Source organism: Rhagoletis zephyria, unplaced genomic scaffold (genome assembly GCF_001687245.7).
Source record: "Rhagoletis zephyria isolate East Lansing unplaced genomic scaffold, Rhagoletis_zephyria_1.1 Rzeph_scaffold_03771, whole genome shotgun sequence".
NCBI classification, from domain to species: domain Eukaryota; kingdom Metazoa; phylum Arthropoda; class Insecta; order Diptera; family Tephritidae; genus Rhagoletis; species Rhagoletis zephyria.
The window spans coordinates 16567-34924 of NW_016160854.1; the positions used below are offsets into that span (position 1 = coordinate 16567).

Below are 18358 nucleotides of genomic sequence, written 5' to 3' on the forward strand. Positions count from 1 at the left end.
GCCAGTATGTACATGTAAAAATAAGCAAACCTCTGCGAATACTGTGAGATTTTCCTAATCAAGACTTGGGGCTTGGATAAAACTGTCTCGATACCCACTCGTTAAAGAGTCGATATTTCGCTTTACAATACAACGCAAAATCGTCTATTGTTTGAGAGGACCCACTTCGTGTATGTATATCACCGGGTGTGTGTGTTGCTTCACATGAAATTCGTACCCTACCTAAAATACAATAGTTTGGAAATCAGAAGGCTAAAAGTTATTTCATTATATTTTAAATTTAGCCACTATAATATGTAGTATTACATCTACCTTAGAGAATGTGTTTTTCAATGGCTCGGGATATGAACTGTAAAGAGTTTTCCAAGCCCAAGTGAGTGTGAACCTGTAATAGATGTATATGTATGGATGTGTATTTTATAATTAATCCTACATATGCAAAGGGTAAGTGTATAAATATATACATATGTAAGAGTACCAAATGCAGTTTCCGGAGCTAAACGGGTTTACTGGGTATGTTGTCAACTACAATTTAATGTTACAGTCGATAGCATTCTGCATTCTGAACTCTTAGAAAAACTAAAAGAATGAACTTAATGCTTAATAAACATTTTCTGTGATTCTTTTTAACTAAAGGAACTTTAGCATACTCTTTCAAAGCGTGGGTAAAATAACATACACGTAAATACTTAAAGTTAAATAATTTCTCTAAGCTTTTGTGCTTTGTTTGCTATTACACTCGTGGACAACAAATTATTAACTTAGTAATAATCTAAATAATTATTTCAACTGTTATATGTATATAGTATAATTTATGTATAGCACTTACCACATTATAACGTAAACGAATTTAGAACAAGTACATAGTACATAAATACTTGTACATACTATAAATACTTACAACATTATGTAATTGAGCTGTACTACATACAATACTCGAATGTATATAGATTTGTATGGACCTACATATGTACATATGTATTAGCATGGCCGAAAGTCCGCTTTGTGAAAGATGAACATTTTTGTTCAATATCTTAGGCTCGCCCAAGCCCATCAAAGTTCAAGTGGTAAAAAAAATGTTTCTTTGCTTATTTCGATTCTCCACAAAAAAAGGTCCATATATATATGTAGGACTAATACTTTCGAAGATAATTGCTATTTTAGTAAAAAAAAAATGTGTTAATTTATGTATTAATTTTTATTTCTTAAGCACATTGAACTTTGATGGACTTGGGCGAGCCTAAGATATTGACCAAAAATTTTCATCTTTCACACAGATTTCTTTAGAGCATAATGAACCATATTTTTGCTATTACCAATCAAAATTCGAAAAAAGCGGATTTTCGGCCCGTGCTAGTATGTATGTATGTACTTATATCGTGTCAGTATCACGATTCAAATGAATTTAAACATACATACTTAAATCAGGAAAATAACTAGTTAACATCCGGGTTAAGAATTTGATCTAAACTAGCATAGGTGCCGAAGAAAAATCCGCACAAACCAAACAACAGAATCGCAATATCTTTCCATAGTATCCAATTGTACTTGCCCAATCCCACTGGATAGAATGTGATTATATCAATAATTGGTGGAGCAATGAGCGCCAATGCAGAACTGCTAACAGCACCCACCAATGAGATTATGGGACCCAAATTAGGTATGCAGACAGCCAGGAGAACTAGAAATTGGAAAGACATACTTCATTAGCCAAAAAATATTGGTGTCATTTGTAATGTAATTAGTAGTGAAAAAATAATAATAATAATGGCCGGTCGAGCTTCTATGCACAAAATAACGTAAGCGATATTTTTCTCAAAATTTTATTTTTGATGCAGAAATGCATCTAGATGCTCTAGGAATATTTCTGCATCAAAAAGAAAATTTTGAAAAAAATGTCGCTTACGTTATTTTGGCGGTTAGGGCTCGATTTCATAGCAGAGCATTTTTATAAACTACTAAAATATATAGGCTGATAGTCTGGTGGACGTGAAAAAATTACACAATGACACAAAGTTATAAACAATTCAATAAAAACAGCGAAAAACAAGAAAAGCATAAAGTGAATACCAAATACGCATTGACATTAAAGGGTGCTTTCAAAGTTCTGAGTGAAAATGAAGCTTACCCCCCAATTCATACAGACAAATTTTGGCGCAAATACATATAAAAAATGCCTTGAAAATTTCATTCCAAAACAAAAGTTTTACCACTTTAACTGCTTTATAAATCGAAAATTTGTATGAAAATGTCACTTTACAGAGCTCTATAAATCTATTTTATTTTTTATGAGTAGGGGACATGCGCAATAAACAGGTGAAGTAATAAAACAGCTTTCTCGCTTTATTTTCTGACATTCGGCTGCCTTATAGGCAAATTTTCAAATAAGGCAGTGTCAAAATCTTTCTTCTCACTCTAATTACTTCACCTGATATAATTCTACCATGAGTAAGGGCATTATATTTTATTGACTTGTTTTCATTCAAATAGAAGAATATTAACCAGGAAATATTACTATTATTTTCTTGTAGCACAGGCGTATAAAAAATTAATAAATGTGAAGTAAATACATATCATAACTAGCATTGTCAAATACAGTATATTTTGCTTAGCTGCCCATCCTTCATTGCACGGAAGACAAAGCACTTAAGCGAATTTTCTTTACTACTTCAATGAGGAAGGTCCCGAACCCCTATAAAACCAAATATTGGAGGAGCACTTACCATGTAGAAATTACTGCAAGCGAAATTTTTTCCGAATGGTATCTAATCATCTATATATTTCGTTGTTCTGCGAAATGAGCAAAATAAATAAAAGCTTGTAAAATAAGGGTAAGTGTAGAGCCAGTGCAGGTAAACGTAATACTTTCTTTGATAATTGATAATACATATTTGCAAATTTATTTTTAAGGCAGGTATCGCTAATGTGCAGGTATGTTGAATGTATCTACCGGAGCAGTTTCCTTACACTGAGAAAACAACGCGGTGTAGAAATGAAAATTTTTTATTTCATTACCGTTTAAAAATGTTCGTATTTAAATCAAGTGAAAAGTAATAAAAAAATCGATGTTTCTATTATACATACACTGCGTTAATGGAAATATTCAATTCAAATACGCCCGTATTAAAATGAAGCATTTTTCACTGCACGGATGACGTTTTGAACGTCTCGGATGCTTTTTCATATGTAATTAAGAAAGTATGGCTGAGTTCCCAGTTGCATTAATGCAAAGCCTCAGCCTCTTTTATAGCCCAGTAAAATTAGATAAATTTGGTAGGAAAATTAAAAAAATTTGTAACAGCGATTTTTTGATGCAGTTTACTTCTATTTAACACGTAGATCATGGATCCACAGTCTTGCCCCTAAATTTCATTTGGCAACATTCCGCCATCTTGGATTTAATTTTTTTGGGTTTCTTCATATTTGCAAGCTTATTTTGCATTTTTCGTAAAAAATGGTCATATACAAATATGTAGAGAATTTAATTTCCCACATTTGTTATATAGAAGGTTTTTTCAAAATAGCATTTTTTATTGTAAAACATTAGCAAAAACTGCAAAAAAAATTTACATTGCCACGGTTTTGGCCATTTTTTGACAATTTATGTTGAAAATACATAGCATATTGAAATTCAAAAGTTGTAGAGAATTTCATTCTTCACAACTTGTGTACCTACATTTGTTTTGTATGACGCTTAGATCACGGCCGGGAACGTGCGAAACATAGCGATTAACTCAGAAAAATAGCTAAATTTGGTAGGAAAATTTAAAAAAAAAAATTGTAACAGCGATTTTTTTATGCAGTTTACTTCTATTTACCACGTAGATCATGGATCCACAGTCTCGCCCCTAAATTTCATTTGGCAACATTCCCCCATCTTGGATTTTATTTTTTTTTTGGGTTTTTGCGACTTGCAAGCTAATTTTGCATTTTTCATAAAAAATGTTACATTTTTCATAAAAAATATTACATTTTTTTTTATTTGAGTGACTGTGGATCCATGATCTACGTGTCAAATATAAGTAAACTGCATCAAAAATTTGCTGTTACAAATTTTTTTTAAGAAAAAGTCTAATTTTACTGGGCTATTATTTCTAAACTATAATTGTTGGAAATGTCCAATTTGCGCAACAAAGCTCCAATTCGTCATTTGAACGTGGTTGCGCATATTGGACTTTTCCATGAGCTATGGTTCAGAAATAAAGGAGACTGATGCTTTGCATTAATGCAACCTGGAACTCAGCCTATGTATATGTAGACAAAGCAACAACACATACACACATGCACGACATACATAATGCACTAATCGCGCGCTGTGATGTTGATTCAAAATCAACATTTGAGAACACATTTACATGTATGGCTGTAGCTGAGTGTGCAAAGACGCTTGATACAATTAGTTGCTGCCAAGAGAGCCCGGGTTCAATTACCATCAGACGGAACATAAAATTACATTTTTTTTTCATTCTATAAAAGTATTCAATAGTATAAAAGTATTTTGCATTAACTTTGAAATGTTCCGCCGGGACAAGATCTTTCCCGTATTTTCGACGATTCCATTATTCTTTTCAACCTGTAAACTATTTTGAGTAGGTCATTAGCAAGCATTATTGCATGCAAGAAATATAGCTAAAAATTACCGTAAATTTTTTAGATTTTTTTTTTGTGGAGGGTGTTACGAATTTTCTTCCATACAATGCATGAACAAAACTGACTATTATATGGAAGAAAATGTGCAACACCCTCCACAAAAAAAAATCTAAAAAATCAATTGTAATTTTTAGCGCTTGCTCTTTATTGTATTGAAATTGAATGGGCTATAAAACCGCATACTCGAAATCTTTCTAGGAAATCTAATTAAAAATATCGAAATTTGTATGCAATTAATAAAAAATTAACAAAAAATATTTGCCGTGAAAATTATTGGAAATATTAAAAAAAAAACAATCACTGTACAATAAAATTTTTAAGTTAATAATATATTACCATTTACATAAGTATAATCTAAAAAATAAAAATTTTGTGTTGAGTATGCAGAAATTACCGCTACCTTTTCTTCTATGTTAAGTAAAAATTTCATAGCTGTGTCGATTACCAGTATCTCACTAGAACAAACATTGCATTAATTTTTACTATGGGTATGTATGTAAATTAAAAACTTTAAAACCGTCTTTCTCGAGTTTTTCTTTTTGGCATTATGACACTATTGAAGGAAATGAGCGATATGTATTTATTTATAAATTAAAAAAGTCTTTTGTGAAATGAAATTTGTGTTTGTATAAATATGTCTAACGCTTTATTATATTTCGTATATTTGGAAATGAAGTTGTTATATAAAATTAAGAAAAAATATTGTTTTAATTAATTTGCGTTGCACAGCAGTAATTAATAAGTGTAAGTGAAAATTTAATTTAATTTGATATCGATGTTTTTTTGGCTTTTTGCAGTGTTTTTTGTAATTCGGGGTTTTTCGGTAAACCGAAAAGATCAGCGTTTTAATAGTTTTTCTTATACAGTTTAAAACCGAAATAAAAAACCGTGATTAATCAAAAACCCAATTTTTTGGAAATCCCTAATGAGAAGTGAGAATTTGTGCATTTACTTCTCAACAGAGCGCAACTAGCATACCAAAAGTTTCAACTGTCACTCTCTGCAGCCGTTTTGCACTAGTTCAGAGATAGTTTTGAAATGTATAGGGCGGAGCTAGCGCTTTAACAGACTGTCTCTAAATTTTACTGCAGGGTTGTTTTCCACTAATGCACACACATGTGTAAGAGCAATGAATGCAATTTAAATGTGTTTCTGGCGTGTGTATAAGCAGAGCATGTGTGTGCAAATTCTAAACGAAAATTTATTTGGAACTTTTCTCAATGATGGTCATTTGTAATATTTTTTTTTGATGTTTGAATCTGATACTGCTTCTAATATTTTCTGGTATGGTAATATGGGGTGTCTTCTTGACATTTTGAATAAATGTTTATACTTTTATTCGATTGCTGAAAATTTTTAATAAAATTGAAATTCGAGTGGAATTATTTATTTAATTACAAATATTGATTATCAGAGTTTTAAGTCATACTCGCGCTTTGTGGGAATACAAATTCAAACGCACAGTGGATATTATATTTAGTTCAAATAGCCAAGTAGCCCTTCGGTTGCATCTTTACTGTTTACATAAATTTGTATGAGTATGATTTGTGAAAGTTGCAAATTTAATGCAGTTATGCTTGGAAGCTTCTTAGTAAGTACGCAGTTTTTAAAGTACTACATGCATAAAAAGTAAGCTTAGACCAGGTTCTAACACGCAATTCTTCGTCATGTGTTACGTGTATAAATACAATCAGTTTTGTTGGCCATCAGAACGACTGTTTTAAGATGGAATGTCAGCTCCTAGCCTCTAGATTCGTCTCAGTTTACAGAGTAAACTGTTGAGCTTAATCCTATTTCAACGTTTCAATGTTTGTATGCAGAGTTGCGCAACATTGCAACCATATACATTGCATATTTTAAATATTCAATATAGCAATGAACATTTTTTCTGAATTTTCCATTTCTAATACACCAATGCTAACCAACAACAAACGAAGCATCAACATTGTTTCTGATGCGCTGATTGCTCTAGCGATGCGATTCGATAACTTTTCGGCTGCGTTTTAGAACAGTATACATTGCCAATATTTTGTAGTTCGACCAGAGAACTTATAAAATAGAGAAGCTGCAAATTTTGGTTGCATCGAACATTTATCTGAAACGTTTAGAGGATGGAGTTTCACCATTCTATTTTAACATTTCCGCGTCACTTAACATTTCAAATTTAACATTTTTGTGGATTTTTCACCAAATGCTCCTTCAACAATGTTGCATGAACCTGGGCAAGTTGTTGCCGGGCAGAGAACTTTTATTAATAATATAATGATAATTTTTATATTTGTAAATGCATACATATTTGTGCCGTTCAATTAAAGTAGCCTAACTAAAATTTTAATGAATGAAAAAACTCGATTTTTTCTTTAAATCGTAAAATCTTCTAAAGTGAAAAAATGCAAGTAAATTCAAATGAAATAAAATAAAATAAATTGAAATAAAATACGTTAAATTGAAACAAATTGAAATAAATTATAGTAAATTCAAATGAAATAAACTAAAATAAATTAGAAATAAATAGCATAAATTTATATAAAATAAATTAATATACATAATTATTATAAGAGGAAACTAAAAAAGTAGAATCTCGAAATAGTAAAACGAAATGTCCCAAGAGTAATTATATTTTTCGAACTACATATTAACTTTTCCAAGCGGTTTTCAAAAAAAAAAAAAAATATATATATATATAATTAAAATTAAATAAATTCTAATAAATTTAAACAAATGGAAATAAATTCCAGTAAATTTGATTTTTAAATGAAATAAAATAAATTTAAATTTAAATAAATTAATTGAAATAAAATATGTACTCCGAATTCAAGAAAGTTCAAATAAACTCAAGTAAATTCTAATAAAATGAAATAAAATAAATTGAAATAAAATAAAATAAATTGAAATAAAATACGATAATTTAAAATAAACTTAAATAAAATAAAATAACTTAGAATTAAGTGCCATAAATTATAATAAAATATCTCAAATTTAATTAAAACAAATTAATACATACTAGATAATTACAATAAAAAGAGGAAACTAATATAATTAAGACATTTTACTAAAAATTATTTTTTTATTTTGGATAAAATTTTGATAAGTTTTGCTAGGTATCTGATGGTATTTTTCTTTATCTATACAAGCGAAAAAGCATTTACGCACATATATTCTCTGGTACGTATATGTAGATACATATGTCAACGAAAATTAAAAAATTTTGGATATTGGTATTTGCAAAATCGATACTACATGTAGCCAGTTAGATGCATGAAGTCTAATAAATGCTGTAGCATAGTTGTTTGATACGTGGCAATAAATGATGCTTTGCTGCCGTTGGTGTCAGGGTTCGTATCCTACCCGAGGCGGTGATTTTTTATGAATTTATTTCTAAAATAAAATAAAGAATAATTTGGTGGTTGAAATGAATTTTTTGCATTTCAATCGCCATCGAAGTTATTGAAGAAGAAGAAGAATTCGTTGACAAGACGGGGTAAACGAAAGCGAAGTGATTTTGCGCAGATGCATGATTTCAGTAACAAGCAGTGTCCAGATTTGGCGATTTCGCGCCAATTTGGCGATTTTTTTGGCTATTTGCTCGTAAAAATTTAGGAAATCGCCATTGACGATTTTTGGCGATTTTTTCCATTCAAATAAACATTTTTCCAATTATAAAAATATACAAAACTTAGTTTTCCACTATAATTTTACAGAAGAGGCTAATGAACTGCGTGATAAACTTGACTTAAGAAGCATATTAAAAACTGTCAAAAAAATGTAATCACCTTAATCGAAGAACTTTTGAAACGATTACCTAGTGAATTAAATACATTTAAAAAAGCTTTGATTTTGTCACCAGAAAAGTGTGTGAATCACTAGAGAGAAAAGCATTGAATATCTAAATCTTTAACTTTCCCATGGAATACATTTTTTCAGAACCATACCATCCGACCGAGTGAAAACCGCAACAGGCAATCAAATGTTTGGAAATATAAGTGAATTCATATTATTCTACTTGCCGTAATGAGTTCAGCAGGCCTTAATTCAATAGTTCGAATAAAGTGTTATATGAAGGCTAATAGTTTCTGCTGCCAAACGTTTCTAATATCAAAAGTATGTTATCAAGGTTGAATATGTAGCTCAATATATGACAACAGAAATGTAAATGATTCATACACTATAGGTGATTTTGAAAAAATTTTAGAAATAGCTGATGTCGCCTTATTATAGGTTTTTATTTTATTTCTAGCGCCGAGCGCTTAAAAGCGGATTGTGCGATTAATCAATTAATATGAGTTATAATAAGTTTATTAATTGCGCAGTGCTGTTGCAAAATGTGTTGAAACAAATATATTTTAAAAGTATGCGTATTTAAAAAAAATGTTTGTACATTTCTATTATAAAAGTGATTTGTTTTATTTATTATTACCCTCTGAAGGTATTATATTCGTTTTTGGTTTTAAAAACTATATTATAACAAGATCTAATTTTTAAAATAAAATATTTGTTAAATCGATTTCATGAATTTTATTAGAAAAAAATTGACGATTGTTGGCTATTTTTTCAGCAATTGCGCTTTTTTTTAACAATCTGGGCACACTGGTAACAAGTGGAAAACATTTTTATTTAGATCACAGAAGTGTGCAAAGGGAAGGGGTATTTTGAGATTTTTAGATTCTGTCATCGCCGCGACGAAAATCAACTTGTGGACGGCTTATGTTTGTAGCGGGGCAAGTGTGCAAGGTGCGCACGAATTTATGAATGGCAGTTTTTACGTTTATGAATGAATGTCTGGCTCGAGAGAAGCGGGAGTTCGGGGAATAGTAAGCGCAGTGTCTGTCTGTATGCTTTCATATGTAGTATTTGTATGTATATACATACATAAGTACATATTTGGTTTTTGATGTTCATAGATTGATTAGAGTTTAGAAGCGATTGCATTTTTGTTCGCATGAACACTAATCAATTATGTACGCGTATGCATATGTACATACATATATGTATTTATGTATGTACATACATAAGTACATATTTGGTTTTTGATGTTCATAGATTGATTAGAGTTTAGAAGCGATTGCATTTTTGTTCGCATGAACACTAATCAATTATGTACGCGTATGCATATGTACATACATATATGTATTTATGTATGTACATAGTTTGGGTGCATTCCAAATCGTCAAAATACAAAGCATCAGTCTCTTCTATTTCTAAATCTCAGCAGATTGTAATGCCCAATGTGCGCAACCACGGTTAGATGCTAATTTTCAACTAGGTTGCGCAAGCTAGACTTTTTCTTCTGATGCGGTTTAGAGATAAAAGGGACTGATGCTTTGTATTTCGACGTTTTGGAATGCACCCTCATATGCACATTTATATCTATGTATTATATACAAGTAAATATTAATTTTAACATATGATCATAACCATTTAACTTAATATTTGTTCAATGTTGATAGATAATATTCAATTTCTTGATTAAACATCAAAATATTCATCAATTAATAAAATTTGGCAAAACGATGGTGGTTTTCTGCACACACAATTCCACGAAATTTGAGCGTCGCAAGCCTGCCCATGAAATTGAACGACATCGTAAAACACTGCTTAGGCGCTCGGATTTCAGTGTGTTGTGTGGCGGGTGAGTTAGAGGCGCGAGATTATTTTCGCGTGTTGCATTTTTGCTGGGGATCAAATCCCTGTTGGGGCCAATTTTTTTTTGGGTCTATTTTTTTAAAGTAATTAAATTTTCCTTTCGTTATTTTATGTTGACCTTTGGGGCTTATCTTATAAAATGGTTTTCATTTATAAAATGTTCGCATAAAAATTTACTTAAAACGTCGGGCGGCATATTCTGCTTCTATGAAATTGTAGTTATGGAAAAATATTTCATAGCCACATATATTTGCGAAAAACTCATAAAAACTTCTATGTAAATACTTTCAGTTTCAATTCATTTATTCAGTTGCATTTATATAATTTTTTTAATGCCTTCGATTTTTTTGTTTGCCAAATATATATTTTTTTAAGATAAATATTCCAAAAAAGTACTGAAATTTGTCAAAAAATATTTTTAATACATGTACCTAAAAAATGCACAATCAATGGAATATGTATGGGCATCAATTAATCGGAATGGTTTTGTATCAAATAATTCCGGTTCATTATTTGCATTATTGCTCAAAACATAAGTTTCTTTTCATTATAATTATTTTGCTAATAAAAAATTAAAAAAATAATTAAAAATTGGCAATATTAAGAAAAAATTTCTCAATATTTCGATTTACTACCCAGCAGGACGGAGTATATCAACATACATGTTGCTAAACATTATTTTGTGCTCGCTTACATTAAATTTAACAGAATCCACCACCAAAAAATCTGCTAAAAGTGGATTCCGTGGTTAAAACCTTCTAAATCTGTTAAGTTGCAAATGTCAATAGTTTCCATTTGTTATTTGCACACATGATTGCCACAATTGGTAACTTTCTACCAAAATTGGTAACTTTTAAGCGGTTTGGTAACTTGGTAACTTTTATTTCATTTTGGTAACTTTTGCAACCAAACATCTATTACTAGAAAGAAATTAGTTATGTTTTTCATGTGCGTAATTATAAAAACCCTTCGAGTTTCCGTGGCAGCACTACTGACACTTCTACAAAATTACTTCGATAAAATTAGAGTCATCTCATATTCGAATACTGGAAATATTTGAATTGCAGTGGCAGCACTACGGCTACTGGAAATACTGTTTGCGACAGTAGTTCAGTAAAAATGGTATACAAATTCGGCAATCTGGCAATTTTCCGGCACACAAAAAAAAAAAGTCGCGTGCTTTTTACCAGACCCACCTACCGAATGTATTTCGACCCACTGGATCCGAATCTGAGGTCCGTTTGACACGTACAGTACATACCGAAAAAAATAGCAAAAAATTAGCAATTTTCGCAATTCACTCGAAATTTTATTTTTTTTGGGGGCCGGTGCTATTATTCCGTGAGTCGCAGGTTCAAATATCGGCACATTTCGAACAAAAATTACACTGAAGATGGCACAACTAGTGATGTTCCGATATCAGTACTTAGAAGTATATACTCGAGTACCTCCACCAAGTACCGAGTATTTTTTGTACTTCGATACGCGTGTACAAGTACTTCATGAGTATCGAGTACAAAGTGCAAGTATTTACTTGTTTGCTAAATTTGGGAAAATCAATTGAAAATAGATCTGTTGTAGTTTTTGAAAAAAAAAAACGACTCAAGATGTGAACCACTCGATTTCACTAGGGTTAAAACTAACGAGTGGTGAACAAAAATCGTATCGAAATAGACGAGGATGTGGAGGCAGCCTATGAATTGCGGAAGCGTCGTCTATAGATCGTTTTGAAATCGAAGAATCAAACACAAGTAAACAATGAGCTTTCTCATCACTTAACATCTCCAATTTCAGAACTTTCAAGTAACCCCATTTCAAAATAGAAGGATATGAAACGGCATTTTCAGCTCTTCATAAGCCTTTCTCCACTGTATGTCGTTATATTGTAAATGGGCATTAAATTACAATTTCTTGTGTAAGTACTTTCGAGTACAAGTAGAATCGAGTATTTTCTAGCTATACTTTGAGTAGCATCGAGTATTCTCTTCGATACTTTTAATGAGTACGGGCATCGAGTACATGGTGGTATCGGACGAACACTAGGCACAACGCGGAAACCGGTTTTGTCTCCAAACCAAATTTGGCAAGGGATGACGGAAAATCGTTCCACATTACATCATACTCCTACGCTGTCGAAAAGACGAACAACGAAAATGAGAATATCAGCACATGCAGTAATTAGTTGATAGAAAAATATTTTCTAATAAAAAAAAAATTATAATTGTCAATAGGATTTTCAATCTTGATAATTTATTTAGAAAATAGATTTGAACTTCTGTGCTAGAACTGAGAGCTCTTGATCAATAATCAAAAATTTACATATTATAAAAATATTGAATTTATTACATAAGTGTACAGATTCTTGCTGTATGTAAGTATATTCAGTAAGTTTTATTCAGTTTATTTTTTTCTCAGTGCAGAAGTGAAAATTTTGGCAGTGAAGATTTGGTAACTTTTGGTAACTTTTCTTAAGAGATTTTGGTAGAAAAAATTTTGGCGTGTGGCAACCATGTTTGCACCTTCTCAGTAAATACAAGTTCTCTGCTATGACACATAAATAAATCGTCCACTGAGAAAAAAAATTGGCGTTGCCTTAACCGATTTTAAGCAGGAACCGATATCGACGGTTTAGGTTTCAGGATATATTTTGCATAAACTAGTTTAAAAAAATTAAATTAGTAACGGGAAAAATTTGGGCGTGGATCGACCAAATTGGAGGACCAGGAATGCAAAAACCAAACAGTAGCTTTTTGGAAAAAATTGAGAAATTGGAAAAAGTTGTAATGAAACAAGTAAGAAAGTCTAAGTTCGGGCGGAGCCGAACATTAAATACCCGGCGAAAGTATTAAATATATGTTTTCTACCTTTCCGAAAGCTACCGCTACATGATAAGCCGGCGTGTATAAATTTTAAGTAAACTAGCGTCCTTAAATTTCAAAATATTGAAATTTCAAGCATTTCTGAAATTTACAGTTATATGAAAAGCGGCCGTAATTTTAGTCCGATTTCAACAATTTTCAATGGTTTACTTTTATGTGGCGAGCACAATAACCATACCGACTTTGGTACAAATTGCTAGAACGGTTAGCGAAATACATATACGTGATCATAAGTGGGCGGTGCCACGCCCATTTTCCAAAATTTTATCGTAAACGTATTTCCTGGCAAAGAATTGTTGCAACCATCATTTTGAATAANGCGGCAAAATTGCTAGTGTACAACATTTATGTGATTGGTTGGTGTCTGAGAGTAGGGATGTAGATTTGCCAAATAATGTAAAAAAAATTTCTTTTAGGTGCCGCATAAATTTTAGAATAAAACAATTAGAATACTGACACAAAATTAACTAAAAAAAGACTAATACGAAATAAAAAAATTCTAAAAACTTTTTCAAGTAAGCGAAGATTTTTTTTTTTGCGGATTTTATTTTCTTGTTAACGTGGTTTGGGATATTTTTACCTGGTTATCTCAGTAAGGGTTAAAATCAGAAATGAAAGAAAAAAATAATAAAAAAAATCAAATTTTTCTTTCAAATATGAATACGTCAGTTTACCTGGTACACTTTATATTATTTCCCTCTCGTGAGGAGGAATATGGAATTTTTCCGAACTCTGCCTTAAAAATACTTTTTTTTGTTGGAACCAGGCTCAAAACAAGGCGTGCAGAAAAAAGCACTCAGACTACATGCCGTCCATTGCACTTTTTTCGTGTCCCTTTTAACCTGTTTTAAATATGCACGATTTACGAATAGACGTAAGCAGATTGTTGGGTGTCAAGACCTCAGGTGTTATCGCGGCCAAATGCCTCATACCTAATGTGACCAACCGTACTTCTTTCGGAAGTACAGTACTTCTTTTTTCGCTCTTGTACTTCGTACTTCGAAGTACAGTCAAACGTACTTCTTTGCGATATTATGTACTTCAGGAGAGAGATTCTGTAACCAGTTAGCGACAATTTTCGGATCGCTATCGCACTTTTTTGACGCATGTTATAAATGTTTTTGCATCAAAAAGTGCGATAGCAATTCGAAAATTGTCGCTAAATGGTTATAGAATCTCTCCCTGTCCTGTACTTCTCCGATCTTCTGGACGATCATCACATGACCTGGGCGATAAATTCGTTCAAACCATTAAAGTCGCCGGGGCCGATGGCATCATACCTGCGCAGCTGCAAAGGGCTCTGCAGGTGTCGTGCAATTGGTTGGATCCTATTTATGCGAACTGCGTGAGGACCGGGTACATCTCCAAGGCTTGGAAGGTAGTCAATGTTGCGTTCATCCCGAAGGCCGGAAAAGGCTCTAATGTTTCCCCCAGGGATTTTAGGCTTATCAGTCTCCTCGCGATTTCTCGTGACTTTCTTTCAAGAGCTCAATACTCTTATTGCAAGAAAAGGTCGGCGAATACCGTCCTGCACACATTGGTAAAGTGGTCAGAGGAAGCCTTCACGCATGCAAATTATGCCGAGAGGGCCTTCAACAATGTCACTTCAGATGGGGGTTGAAACCAACTCCACAGCACTCCACAAGGTGGTGTTTTCTCTCCCCTGCTCTGAACTGCAGTTCAATATGAACTGGAAAAGGTGGGTTGTCGGGTGATCGCCTATGTAGATGATGTGGAACTTTTGGTTTAGGGACGATTTCCCTACACCCTTTTTGATCTGGCTTAAGGTTACATGAACCAGGTAACTAAGTGGGCGATCAACATTAGGGAAATAGTAGGAAAGGTTTCGGTTGCCTTGTACTGCTGTACGGGAGCTATCGATAGAAGGTGGGGTCTCTCGCCAAAATTAATTCATTAGCTCTAGGAAACCAGATTTAAGCCTAGACTGTGTTAAGGAGCCCTTGTTGTGGAGCTCCCTAGAGAAGGCTGCACTTGTAAAACAGGAATTAGCGGAGCATTAGGAACCACACCTATACTGGCGCTTAACAAACATATGTTGAACACGGCGCCTGCGGATATTGCAGACAGAATTTTCGCAGCACGAACTGCTATTAGGCTAAGGGAAACTGGGTCCTTTTGTGACATACAAAATGGAAAAGAAGACATTTGTCTGCTGCAACAAATGTTTTTATAGGGCGTTTTAAAGCACGTTACCTCTCAAGGGCTAGTGATGAAGGTTCTGACAGGCCATTGTTCGATTGGTATTGAAGCGGTAAGACTAGGAATTTCGACTGACCGTTTTGTATCAGCTGTCAAGAGGAAGATGAAGTGGAATCATGTCCACACATTCTTTTAGACAGTCCAACCTTCGCGAGGCTCAGGGATCGAAATTAGCCGCATTCGAAATTTTGTAATCGGCTCGTGGCGGTAACTTAACCCAACCTAAGCTGTACTTCTTTGAGCTATGAAATAGTTGGTCACATTACTCATACCTAATTCATGCAAAGGCGGGGCAGAAGCATAAAAAGTGTTCTACCATCTCATCATATTCAAGGCAGGGTGGGCAGTTGTCATGTACGCCTATCACAGTCAAGTGTTTCTGCCACGTCCAACAAGTTGTCTGCAGTCCCGTCTGCTCGGTGAGAGAAAAAAACTAGATAGACCTTCTGAGATTTAAGGCAACATAAGTTTTGTCCACCTGCAGCCTCCCAGTAATTGCTGAGCAAAGTATTCACCTAGTTTCTGATGGTGGCTTCAATGGCCGAGATAGGAAGTGATATAACTGGCTGCGCATAGAGGAATGCCTGGTCTGAGCCAACTCTGGACAAATGGTCAGATGTCTCATTACCAGGTAATCCCGAGCGACCTGGCACCCAGAGTAAAGCAAGTACGTTATGTTTACTAACATAATTTAGCCGAGACTTGCATTTCCGAACTATTTTGGAAGTTCTTAGTTAAGGGGCTGGCTATATTGCGGCATTGAAAAGACACAAGTGCTCAGATTTCTGCCTCCAGCAATTTCCATCTCGCTCCACTCAGTGCTATACTAACATCAATTTGTTTTTAGTCTGCAGGTGGCCTTTAAGGCTTCCCCACGTAGGAAAACACAAAGTGAAGGTAAGTGCAGCAGTGCGTCAAGAGCACTATACACTACTCAAAAAAATCAAAGGAGGCTATCTGATCCATATGCCGGCCTAAATGAAAATTGGTTTGCAATCAAAAAAAAGGCAAACAATTTGCTAATTTATTTTTTGCGCTATCTGTCAGAATGACATGAGAACCGTAGCTGCTTAAAATTTTTAGCCAAGAAAAATTAGAACCTTAGCGTTTTAAAGGCTTTATTAAAATCTCAATACGACCATTTTTTACTGAAATATGACCTGTCAAAAACCACCGAAAAATTTGTTTTTTTTTTCTGCTCCCTTAATTTTTTGGAGTAGTGTATTATCTGCCTACATTGATAGATAAAGCCAAGCAGCCATTCTTGTTATTTACTGCGTGGACCCCCATTTACAACTCGTGAACCGCATATTTTTTCACGCCAACGTAGACTCCCGTCGATTCTCCCGTGGAACCCTAGGATTCCACCTGGACCACTTTGGGAATCACTGGTCTATTTGAATAGTAACAAATGCTGCAAAAATATGTAATTTTATTAAGTAATCGATTGCCAAATGGTATCATAAATATTGTGTTACTAGTTGAGCTTTCGTCATTCGAACTATCACTTCAAAAAAGTGTTTGATAATTATCAAATTATTTTAATACAATGCGACAAAACAAACCAATTTCGAAACACACAAAGCAATTAATATACTTACGAAGCCATGAGGTTTTAGTTGTTGTCTCTGACGTCAGGACTTTTTTCTTAAGAATATTATAGTTTCAAACATGGCGTAATAAACAGATGAAGTAATAAAACAGCTTTCTCGATTTATTTTCTGACATTCGGCTGCCTTATAGTATCGCTGTAATTACTTCACCTGGTATAATTCCACCATTGTTTCAAAGATAGGATTAATTCCGAAAATTATTAAAAAAATTCAGTGAATGTAGAATATTGTGGGTACCAAATGAAGAGAAAATGCTGTAGTTTAAAAAAATTTATACTTTTTGGTTCACAAGGACGAATAGGTATCAAAAATACCCTTTTAATTAATTTTATTAACATAATTTTTACAAAAATAAGTATTGCAAAATGACAAGGTCATTCAAGTATAAAATTTTAAAAGAACATTTTTAAGGAGGGGTGAAATAACACCGGAGACGCTGAATTTTAATTCGCTGCACTATGTATATATCGTTGTAAAGCTCATACAGCTCATCGTTAAATCGCCTGCGATATTCGTCATCACCAACGCGTAAAGGTCCATAAATCTTTCGCAGAATCTTTCTCTCGAAAACTCCAAGAGCCGCCTCATCACATGCTTTCATTGTCCATGCCTCCGCGCAATACACCAGCACAGGCATGATGAGTGACTTATAGAGTGTGATCTTTGTACGACGAAGGAGTGTACGAAGAGGAGTTTACTTCTCAATTGCCTACTCAGCCCAAAGTAGCACTTGTTGGCAAGAGTGATTCTCCGTTGGATTCCAAGGCTGACATTATTATCGGTTTTAATGCTGGTTCCCAAAGAATCGAAGTTGTCTACTTTTTCAAACTTGTAACTGTCAACTGTGACGTGACGCGTATGCTCTGACTGTTTGTGTGACGACAGGAGATACTTCGTTTTGTCTTCGTTCACCACCAGACCCATTCGCTTTGCTTCTCTATCCAATCCCAAGAAGGAAGAACAGACGTAGCCCTTCGATGACGTCGGCATACACCAGCAATTGTACGCTCTCGTAAAGTATTGTGCCTGAGCGGTTCAGTTCTGCGGCTCTTATCATCTTCTCCAGCATCAGATTAAAGAAATCACACGAAAGGGATTCACCTTGTCTGAATTCTCGTTTGGTATCAAACGGCTCGGAGAGGTCCTTCCCTATTCTGACGGAGCTGGTGGTATTGCTCAACGTCATTTTACACAGCCGTATTAGTTTCGCGGGGATACCAAATTCAGACATCGCGGCATAAAGGCAACTTCTCTTCGTGCTGTCGAAAGCGGCTTTGAAATCGACAAATAGATGGTGTGTGTCGATCCTATTCTCGCGGGTCTTTTCCAAGATTTGGCGTATTGTGAATACCT

The 18358-nt window shown here is 33.8% G+C and overlaps 1 protein-coding gene across 2 annotated transcripts in view; it reads right to left on the reverse strand.

Annotated features, from left to right (window-relative positions):
- Positions 1–391: 391 nt before the first annotated feature.
- Positions 392–18358, reverse strand: part of LOC108369622 (proton-coupled amino acid transporter-like protein pathetic) — a 25453-nt gene continuing 7486 nt past the window's right edge. Inside the window, exon 5 of one of the 2 annotated variants that reach the window (XM_017624772.1) lies at positions 392–1681. In XM_017624772.1, coding sequence (XP_017480261.1) covers positions 1437–1681 — 245 coding nt within the window. In that variant the 3' untranslated portion in view covers positions 392–1436. The remainder of the gene's footprint in view (positions 1682–18358) is intronic. The other variant, XM_017624773.1, reaches the window with a different exon arrangement.